Below are 10,928 nucleotides of genomic sequence, written 5' to 3'. Positions count from 1 at the left end.
TAACATAATTACTTATATGCTACACAAATTAAAATTTATTAGAATCTTAAAAAGGAGAAATATTCTCTGTGAGCATTTGTCAAAGGAAAAGTTTGATGCTCAGTTCTATAATCTTGGAAATAAAACATAAAATGAAGTAAAACTAATTTTTAATGCAAAATCCTTAATCCAGCAAAATTAAACCTGTGGATTTTAACATTAACAGATTTTAGCTGATGTCAAGAATTGGAGTACAAGTTCTGCATTTGCAAAAAAGCTCAAGAAGATTTTCATGGCGGTAAATCAAGTATTTCCAACCCAAATCTTTACTCTTTTGAGAGCATGTACAATCTAGCAGCTATTCAAAAGTAGATGTAAAAATTTCCTCATTAAAAGAGGCTATTTGAGCATCATTATATTCTAATCTTGGAAATGAAGAATGTCCATGACAGGATGTCAATTATTTCATCCCTTAGAGCTTAATTCAATGCTTTGATGAGGCTTAATTTTCAGGTCTTTTATATTCAAACTCTAAATACTTTAATATTGTAGTGGTATCCTTCAAAAAATTTTTTAGACAAAAATATACTTTTTCATCCTGCCTCCAAAGTCCCTTGGACTTCTGAATCAACACAAAGTATGCTTTCTAGTTAGAACACAATAAAAATGCACAAGTGCATGTGTTACCTTTTTTTCTCTTTAGTAATTATTTCAATCACAATTTTTGTAATAAAAGTTCTCAATACAGGCCATCCTGTATACTGTACAATACTATATTGTTTTTAAACAAAACCAAATAATTCTTTTCTGCCAATCCAATATCATGAACCACTAACTAATTTTCTTTCTTTTAATATCTGAGGTATGTAATTTACAATTAAAATGTTCTTACTTCATTGTTGGATGAAGGCTATTTCTAAGCTTTGTAGATACGCTTATGTCACATGCAGTCTGACCACCCTAAGGGAATTTAGGCTGGAAACATCTAGCTTCTAGATCTTGATGTGACTTAAGAGTAAGGAGGAGGACGCCAGGATCAATCCAACTCTGTCTGGGACAAAAGTCTCTACTTACTGGGACACAAACCTAGGCACCTCAAGATTTTAAAAAGAAACAGTAAGGCTCCTGCAGGATTTGGATGTTGCCAGGATTAAGCAGTATCCACCACAAAATTTTCAGAATTTTAATTTGGGCTTTTAGTGCCTTACTTTTGCCCTATAAATCAAATAACCCCTTTATATCTTGTTTTTATTTGACCCGTAGTCCTTGGATAAACTTCATACCTACTTTTATAGAAGCATATGAAGTTTCATTATGAAGTTACAGAACAGATCTCAGTTAATCCTGTTTATCATTCCTTTGGTATTGATATTGTCCTTGGCAAATGGTCTCAGTCAGCGATGCAGAAAATCACACGTTAGTATTTGGCTAATGTGCAGTTGGGACCCCTAATAACACATGCTATTATATAATTGACTGAGCCCACCTAAAGAAAAGAAATAAGATCATTGCAAAAACCTCCGTAATCTCTCAATTTTATATGGTTTGTGCACTGAAGACATAATTTCCTATTAGAGATTCTGAAATGTCTAATAAAGGCTGATGTAACAATGATATTTGCATTTGAGCAGCCTCTAGCTATTCCAATTGTTCCACCTGTGAAGAAAAGAGATGAAGGCCAAAAAAAGGTCAGAACTAAATTAAAAGAAAAGCAAAACTTAGAAAATTAAGATGCTACATTTAGCCCAGCTGGAATTATAGAGCATTTTTAGGTCAGGGTTAAAATCCATTGTCTGAGCTCTATACACAGAAACTGCTGCAACTGATGGATTAGGTTTTCTGGTATATTTTAATACATTGAAAAGGCAAGGATTCTTGGTGGTATGTATCTCAAGCATCAACATTTCTCTAATTCTAATTAATTGAAACTTAATTTGATATACTGTCATAGCTTAAATAAAATTTGAGGTTTTATATTCAAAAAGAGGAATTAGAGAAAACCAGAATCACAGAACACACCTCTAAAAGGAAATTATAAACTAGTGACATCTCTTTATACTGTAAAGATTTTCCCTTCTTTACACATAACTCCTGGTATTCTAGACAGTTTCATTTTATTAATTTTTATAACCAGTTTGTTTGTATCACTGAATACTCTGTATTCAAACCCTGTAGCACCAATAAATAGGATGCCTAAACATCCTATTTGAGAATTATGAAGAAAACAGACATGTATGATGGCTGGAAGTGAACATACGAAAAAGTTGCTCAAATAGCTAATGCAGTCTACTGAGCACCATCTGTGGCAACTTTTCTCAGGAGAGAACAAAAAAATAAGGTTAGTAGAAAAGTTAGACAGGTGTGGACAATTAGTATATCTAAACCAAACAGATTTAAAATCAAAATTAATGCGGTATCAGACTTTATTATTATTATAAACAAGCAACAGTATAGTAATGAGGGCTCAGCTGTGCATGTTCACTCTAGCTGGTCCTTAGGCTAGGATCTGTATTCAGACTTGCATTGATCTCCTGCACAAAACCTTTATTCCAGTGTCAGTCAGAGAGTCAGAAAATTACCCAATAGAAATGAGTGTATGTGCACATTACATAACATACCTTGCACTTCAAAGACAAAGAATTTAAAAGCTTGAAAAAGATTATCCAGGAAGAATATACAAAGGCGTGGAAGAAATTTCTCCCATTTAAGGCACCAAAAGAAAGAGCAAGCTGAGATGCTTGTAAAATATTTGAATAGGATTTCCTTCTACAAATAAAGATCTTCCCTTATGAAAACACATCTGCAAATGCAGCATAAAAAATTTGATTTGTGAAAATTCAGATATAATGGAAGATGACATAAATTGCTGAAAAACAGAAAAAGGAATCCCTGTTGTCTTCTGCATTTTGAATATTTTCATGTTTTCCTGCTCAGAATATTTAACTTATTTATTTGTAGTGCATATTTTAGTGCATATTCATAGTGCACGTTCCAAAATATTTTGTTTGGTTTTAACACTAAGTAAAATGAATATAGTGTTTCCCTAATTTAATCTTCTTGTCTGGTACATTATATCAAATTTAATTTACATCTGTAACTAATGCGTGGTAGGAAATTGGTTCACTGAGTTACACATTTCAGTGTTTTTCTTGTAGACAGTGAAATATATAAAAATAAATCACATTTCACCGAGGCACTGTATATTATGTCATCAGCAAATGTCCAAAGCAGCACAAACCTTAAGCATTTAAAGTTTAAAATGATTAAGTTGTGGTTAAATCTTCATAATTTCTCATCTAAAAAAAAAAAAGATTTGTTTAAGTCTAATGAACTGTTAAGGATGAAAACTGAAAATTATCACATACTAGATTCTTTCTCCTCTTTAAAATAAATACAACCTTATTTTAATCACAACAAAAATAAATTTCAGTACTCTTATTTACTATGGTAAATCATAGAAAGGGTAACTATAACAATGAATGAGAAATAACATTTTTTCACCTTCACTGGTCTAGAAACAAATTAATGTATTTCCCTCAAATAAAATACATGTCTGAACTGAGATAAAAATTTGAAATGCATATATGAACACATAAAATAGTACTGTATTCAACATCTGTTGACTATAACTGTCACACTTGAGTTGCCCTCCCATTCTCTAAAACAGTGTTCTTTATGTATCACACCACATTACAGAATATGGTTAATCTTCAATATGTTAACTACACCAGGCAAAAAGAGAAAAAAAGGAATTTCTCATGGGTTCCACTTCAGGAAAGTTAATTTGTGACAGCCAAGCATATCAGTTTGGGGAAAACAAATAAACATACAAAACTAAACCAAACTAAACCAACAAACAAACAGATTAACCCACAACAGAACAGAAATCCAGTAGAAATTCAAGCCATGCTTTCTGTAATAGGAGATACCTTATGAAATATAGGTTGTAGTCTTTCACTTAAATATTTAAGAAGGTAATAAATTAAATCAGTCCTGCTGGGTTTGGTGGTAGTGGTTTTAGTTTTTTGTGGGTTTCTTTGTTTTGTTTTAATTCTCTCCCCTTCCACTGCCCCTTCCCCCTCAACCCAAATGAATATGACGCTATAAAATAGACTACAACAACCTACCTTTTGTTAGTACTGGGATATATGTGACAACAACACACTCAAGAAAATATTTAGCATTACAGTAATTTTGAACTTTAAAGGATTTTTGCTATTCTCCGTGGCTCCAATTATGATGAACTCGCTTCAGTTTTCAAAAGCAACATGTATTCAACATATTTGGTAAGAAGAATGATAAATAAATTTCGCATACACTTTGGACAGCTCCAGTGTCATGAACAGGTTTTGACCAAATCGTTAGAGTTTCTGAAATATAGAACCAGGTTCATTCTCAGAAATGAAGAAAATTGGAGAAGTCAAACCACTACTGGGAAAATGAATCTGAAATGTTATTTGGTAATGATGTAGGTACCATGTACTATTAACATTTTCTCAGAAAAATCACATTTTTTCTTAAGTAGATAATGTCGGTATTTTTCTGCCATTGAAAGATCTATTCATTTTAGCATTTCTGTGGATTGTGAGTTTTGCAGACCATGAAGTCAAAAGAAAAACTCATGAAGCATCTGCAAGTGGAAAGCTTTACTGCGAGAAAAAAGGATGGTTGAATTTTTCTTCTAATACCAAACACTTTCAGTCATAGTAGAAAATCTATGCATTTCCCCTAACTTCAGATCTTATTTTGAAGTCCTGGTTTCAGATTTTAGGAAAGGAAGAAGAAATATAAAAGAAATTGAAATATGATTCTATAAATGGAGTGTAAGGAAGAGTTCACGTTTCAGTGCACCTGGAGAGATTCCTTCCCCACTTTTGAAAAGATATTGCCCTCCCCCCACACCCCCCACACCCCCCCCAAACCCCAAAGCAACAGAATTACAGGTGATTTTAAATTTCTATTTTTATTGTCAGTCAGGAAAAGAAATTCTCAGCAAATACCTAGCAGAGACTATTAAAACTGCATAAAAAAAAAAAAACAAGTCATTAGTTATGACCACTTCACTACAATATCCAGGCAAATATTTCTTCTACCATACTCAGAATTACTCTGTTAATAGTGCTGGCATATTCATAGTTACCATCTGACACCACATCTTTCCCAAATCCCCACAAGGTTACTCAATCTCATCACAGAGCATAGGGGTGTGAACTAAAGTGATACTACTGAAATACTATCACTACATAACTGAAAATTCTGCAGCACCAGCAAAATTATCTTAACACAAAACCGCACTAACACTTGTTACCAAAAAAAAAAAGAGCACTAGAGGAAAATAATGGAGGGATGGGAAGTGTTGTCAGTAAATCTAAAATTCTTCTGAGCAAATCCAAAATTAGGGGACAGCTCCATTATGACAATATATGATTCCAATTCTTAAAACACTGGGAGAGGGTTAGCACTGAAATGGTACCAATTATCTGAAGAAGACACAATACATTTTCATTCACCTTCTTAACCTTTCAGTTGGGAGGGCTGGGTGTTGGAAAGAAAGGATAACATCATACTTCCTTCTCTAGCTCAGGTCTGGTGATAGAAGTTTACTAGCTATATTGAATCAAAAAAGCACAGCCTTGGAATTAGACCTTCTCCCACGAACCTAAATGCATGCAATACACATGAAGAATTTTTTGGAATATGCGATTTGAGAAGTATTCAACTGTGTAAGCCAGTAAGTTGGTATTAATCGTTCACTGAGTTTTGCAGCCTTTCTAATCTGACCTTTGGGTTCCCGATAATGGAACTGTAACACATCAAGAGTAGTAACAACTGCCTTTTTTTTTTTTTTTTTTTAACTCTTCAGTTGATTTGTAACAATTTAATTACTCCATGACCTCCTCAGTTTTCACTGCCCCATAAGGAAATTTGAGTGTTTGCAGAACTGACCCAAGCCACAGCCATACTGGGACTCAGGGACCTAATATATTAGGTAACATGTAAGGCAAGTCTGCTGCCACCTCTTTGCAGTATCCCAAGGACAGCACATTTCATGCAAGGGGGGAGATTTGCAACAAGTGCTGTAGACCAAGGAGATCTGAAAAGTAATCATTGCAAAAAATCAAGAGAAGAGAGAGTCAAAGCACATCCTTTATAAAACAGCTTAACTAAGCAAGTAAATCCATTTACCTGCACTGTGCAACTATTGTAACAACAGCTCCATGGAGAGCATGTTCAGTTTGTCACTTTCACCATACTGTATCTCAAGACATACGAGTATTACATCAAATTCATTCCTCAGAAGTCAGCTAGCAGCTTGCTTTCTTGGCACATCTCAAATGTGTGGATAAATACCCAGGACTACGCATGCCGTGCTCCATCACCTTATTTTTAAACTCTTTTAAAGCGTCTGCACCCTGCCTTTAATTCACTGGCTTTGGCTTTTCTCCAGGTTACTCCCCATTACAGGTATTTGCGTTTGAAGTAGTTATAAGTGCTCCTCCTGGGGCTCCAGGGTGTGCGGGACCCTACCTGGGGTAAGGTGCTGCTAGGGGGAAAGGACCCAGAGCGAGGCAGGGTGGCATAGGCAGAGGGAGAGGTGGAGTGGGGAAGAGCAGTGTAGGCAGAGCGGGACAAGGTGTTGTAGGAGCGGGACAAGGAGCTGTACAAAGGGCGCGTGAGCGTGCTATAGGCAGTGCGGGACAAGGGCGAGTAGCCCGAGTGTCCCACAGAGCTCCATGCTGAGCGGGAGGCGGGAGCCCATGTGAGGTTGGAGCCCAAGCGAGTGGTGGTGTCACAGGAGGGGCCCCACTGAGGGCTGCATACTGAGCGAGACCCCAGGGTGCCCACAGCCCGGGAGGCCGAGTAAGAGGAGGGTGCATAGAGGGAGCGGGCCGAGGGAGCTGCCAGGGGGTCTGGGGCTGGGGAACAGGCTCTGGATGAGTCCTCGGGGTGAGTGGGGGGTGAGCCAGTGGTGCGGGCACCAGTGGCCCCCAGAGACACGGAGGCGGCTGAGCACAGTGAGTGGGCTGCAGGGGCCCCCACTGGGCGTGGGGATGGAGAGTACAGTGAGTGGGCTGCCGGGGGTCCCACGGGGCGTGGGGCTGGGGAGCACAGTGTGTGTGCTGCGGGAGCGCTCCCCATCTGCAGCCCTGCTGGAGTGGCACTACGGGCAGCAGAGTGGGGTGCAGGGGAAGCCACTGAGCAGGAGGCTGGGGAGCACACGCCATGGCCTACCGGGGTGCTCAGGGGTTGGGAGGTCAGAGTGGGCATTGGGCCACATGGAGGCTGGGCAGTGGGAGAGGGTGCAGAGCCGCAGACAGCATGTGAGACAGAGGCACCAGCTGTTGGTGGCATGGTGACAGTGTGAGCTACTGGAGAGTACATCGGGTGGGATGGTGGAGCAGGTACATGGGTAGGGACTGCCTGGGTTGCTACTGTGGGGCCAGAGCCAGCCATGAAGTGAGTTAGCAGGGCACTCACCGCATTGTCTGCAGGGACAGCAACTGAGTAGGACACCGGCCCCCCACTGCCTCCAGGCTGGTGCACAGGGGCAGTACCTGTCTCAAACACCACTTGAGGCATAGGGGGGCACACAGGGTTGGAGGCTGGGGCAGGCATAGAGCCATACATGGATGGAGGCATCGGGGCACATGTAGCAGAAGGCACAGTCTCACATACAACACGGAAGCCAGGATCGCCTCCAACATCAAAACCAGAACTGACACTTGGATTGAAGCCTTGGTTGCAGATGGAGTTGCATAAGGGATGGCCCGCAGGGAGGTACACAAAGTCATACACAGGCTGGCCCCCTGCACTGCAATTTGGGTTGCACACTGGGATACATACATATTCACACATGGAGTTGAACGCAGGGTCTGCCACTGGGACAGGCCCAGAGCCATTCATGTGGACGGAGCCGTTCTCACACACTGGGTGCGACCCATTCTGGCTGACAGGCAGGGCACCGTTCTGAGCAACGGGCAGGGTACCGTTCTGGCCTGTGAGGCAACACACTTCAGCCTTGGTGCATCCCTTGCAGTAGGCAAACTTGTGGCATCCAAGATTAGCCAGGAGCCGGTGGCTGCCAAGCCTGTAAGGTGTGAACTCCACAATGGTCCGTGCCTGCTGGTTGGATGCCAGTGTTCCCAAACTGTATTGAGATAAAGAAAAGAATTAGGACCCTGGCCAGCTCAGAGAGATGAAGAGCTACAATGTGAAAGAAAGTGTGTAATTAGGCTTGATTTGCTACAACATGTTTTCAGAGACACACTGTTACAACTTTGTCTTTCTTGCCTTCTTCAAAAAACTAACCAAACCCACCGTATGAAAAGGATGGGAACAACTTCTGTCCCAAGAGAAGATTTGGAAAACTCCCATAGTCTGCTCTGCAATTGGAACTGGAAGCTTATTCATGATACTGCCTCTAATTCTTAAAAAATGTAGCACCCTTCTGCTTCAAAAATGTACTTCCTGCTTTCCATTTCCAGTAGCCTAATTTGGATCAGACAGCTTTGTGGAATTGAGTTCATTACTATTCAGCAAGAACAATTCCTAATTGCTTCCCCTCAAAACTAGTCATACTTTTGTCAGTTCTCCTTGTCGTGAAGAACATCAATGCATATTAATGAACAACTATTTTTCCTAGGATGTTATAGCATCCTGGATATCTCCACTTTCTGTGATTAACATGTTATGAGAACAGAATGTATATTGCTGTTTCTCACTGTTGTTTGCTAATTGATCATTTGTGTGATACCTGTTCATGAATAAGTAGAGAAATTCTATTACAAACTCAGTAAGATTATAAGGGATGGAGAACACAACTAGAAATTTCAAACACACAGTTAATGTAAAACTTGAGAAAAAATGAAGCAGCAGCATATCTTGCCAGCACTAAACGATCCATCAGTTTCAAGAGGACTAAGGCTTTTAATGGAATCTCAAAGCAGTAAGAGCCAAAAAGTCCTGTTCAGGTCCTAAACACCAAAAATATTAGTCTTCCTTGAAACCTGCTCTGATCTAGCACACCTTAGTCAAAGCCCAATATTTTCCCCATTTAAGTAATCGATGATCTTACTCAATGGTCATTGGCTCTTTGAATAAACCACAGCCTTCTAATGTCATTACACAGTTCTTCATATCTTCCTGGAGAGGATTGCAGAAAGAGATCTCTGCAGTACATGGTACTTTCAGCCTTGGCTGGTTCAGTAGCTAGTCAGAAAATAAACAAACACATCACTCTAGAGTCAAATGTTATACATTTAAATTCACACTGATATTGCCAAGATAAGAAAGAAAAAGGGAAAAAAAAAAAAAAAAAAGAAAGAAAAAGGAAGTATTTCAAGTTTACTGGCATTGTACCTAGAAAGTGGCCAGTAAGAGTCCCTCTGTTCCTTAGATCACCAATCCCATAATTAAAATTCTTTACCTTTACAATAACAGGTGGTCTGTTGATCACTATATCCCTGCTCACCATCAGAACTTCTCCACACTCTGGGTCTGAGACAGCAACTACTTTAATAATGTTGTGATCACAGAGATAAGGTCCATACTGATTATATGATATACACACTGGAATTGTTTTCACTGTAAATAAAAATATTTTAATTATTTTTTCTGATTTTTGGCTAATATTTCCACTTTCCTGTCTCCTAAAGTTTAACTGGAATTTACAATGGCTAAAATATTAATTTATCACAGCATTTTTAAAAACAGGCATGATTTTTCCCAGCTTACCTAGTTAGATACTCAGTTACTTGCAACAATCAGATTCATAATTTTCAGTTAATATAACTATCAGTGCATTTACAAGTTAGTTTATTATAAGCATTATCATCATCATTATCATTATTATTGCACAAAGTTTGGGAAATTTCATTCCCGTGTAATTCTTAAAGCAATAATTTAGAAAGCAGGAAAATTAAAGTGTGATAAAACAGGAATGCTAATATCAGGTATGAAATTTAATCTTATAATAATGTGTTTTAATTAAAGGCAACATTTTTCTTCCAGAAAAAGATATTAACCTTGTAAACAAATGTTCACGTTCTGATATACCTTTGCACTTCCCAGTATACGGCATATCTAGAAATTATTACTTTAGTGCTCAAAATAAGTGTTTTACACTGGCTAGTATCTTCTGGACAAAGGGGAAAAAAATTGCTTTTCTGATAAACAGCTTCAGCTTTATCTTTCTGTTGAATACAGAAACCAGAACCTAACTTTTAGTGGAAATGAGTTTTTAAATGATTCTAAGAACCTCTAAGTCTTGGAGAAATTAAAGACTACAATTTACCTGCCACTATACATGTAGCATTGACAATGTGTTGATTTATGGGTCATCACCCTACAGCAAATTCAGCTGTCACTATTTAACATTGTATTCATTTCAGTTCCTACCTCTCTTAGGAAGTCTCCACTAGTCCTAGAAACCAACTATCTCCTGAAAAGAACAGTAGGCAAAGAGGTGTTAGACAAATTCGCCTTCTTACCTTCCCTTGGACCCAATGGGATAGTCACACTGTCTTTCCAAAACTGATCCAATGGGCAGCCACTATAGGTTATTATTTGTGCACACAAATTAAACTTCAGGGTTTTGTTTTCATTACGCAAATTTTCAAGCAGCCAGTGCAGTTGGACATCTTCACCATACATTGGGCAATTAGCCATCTTTAGCCTCATGTTAATACCAGAGTCACTCAAAAATGGATTTTTCAGAGACGATAACTCTCTATCAATATGACAGTTGGAAGCATTGCAGTAGCCTGGATAAATTCTTCTGTAAGCCCGGTAATAGGCTTCTTTGTTTTTCACAGAACCTGTTGAAGAAGATACATGATAAGGAATCCACTGGAGGCACAAGAAGACACATCTACCCACATAATAAAGACAGATAATTAAATTTCTTCTTCCTTCTTCCTGAAACCTAATGTAGTGGAGAGGTGCTGAGC

At 38.6% G+C, this 10,928-nt stretch overlaps 1 protein-coding gene across 1 annotated transcript; it reads right to left on the bottom strand.

Annotated features, from left to right (window-relative positions):
• Positions 1 to 5,048: 5,048 nt before the first annotated feature.
• On the bottom strand, positions 5,049 to 10,647 carry LOC136009049 (mucin-2-like). The gene is made up of 4 exons (XM_065669135.1): positions 10,470 to 10,647; positions 9,407 to 9,564; positions 9,056 to 9,189; positions 5,049 to 8,128 (listed from the first exon to the last, which is right to left on the bottom strand). The coding sequence occupies exons 1-4, from the start codon at positions 10,645 to 10,647 to the stop codon at positions 6,439 to 6,441; spliced, it is 2,160 nt and encodes a 719-aa protein (XP_065525207.1). The 3' UTR covers positions 5,049 to 6,438.
• Between the last annotated feature and the right edge of the window lie 281 nt (positions 10,648 to 10,928).

This window comes from Lathamus discolor, chromosome 2 (assembly GCF_037157495.1).
Source record: "Lathamus discolor isolate bLatDis1 chromosome 2, bLatDis1.hap1, whole genome shotgun sequence".
NCBI lineage: Eukaryota > Metazoa > Chordata > Aves > Psittaciformes > Psittacidae > Lathamus > Lathamus discolor.
This window is presented reverse-complemented; position numbering and strand designations above follow the sequence as displayed.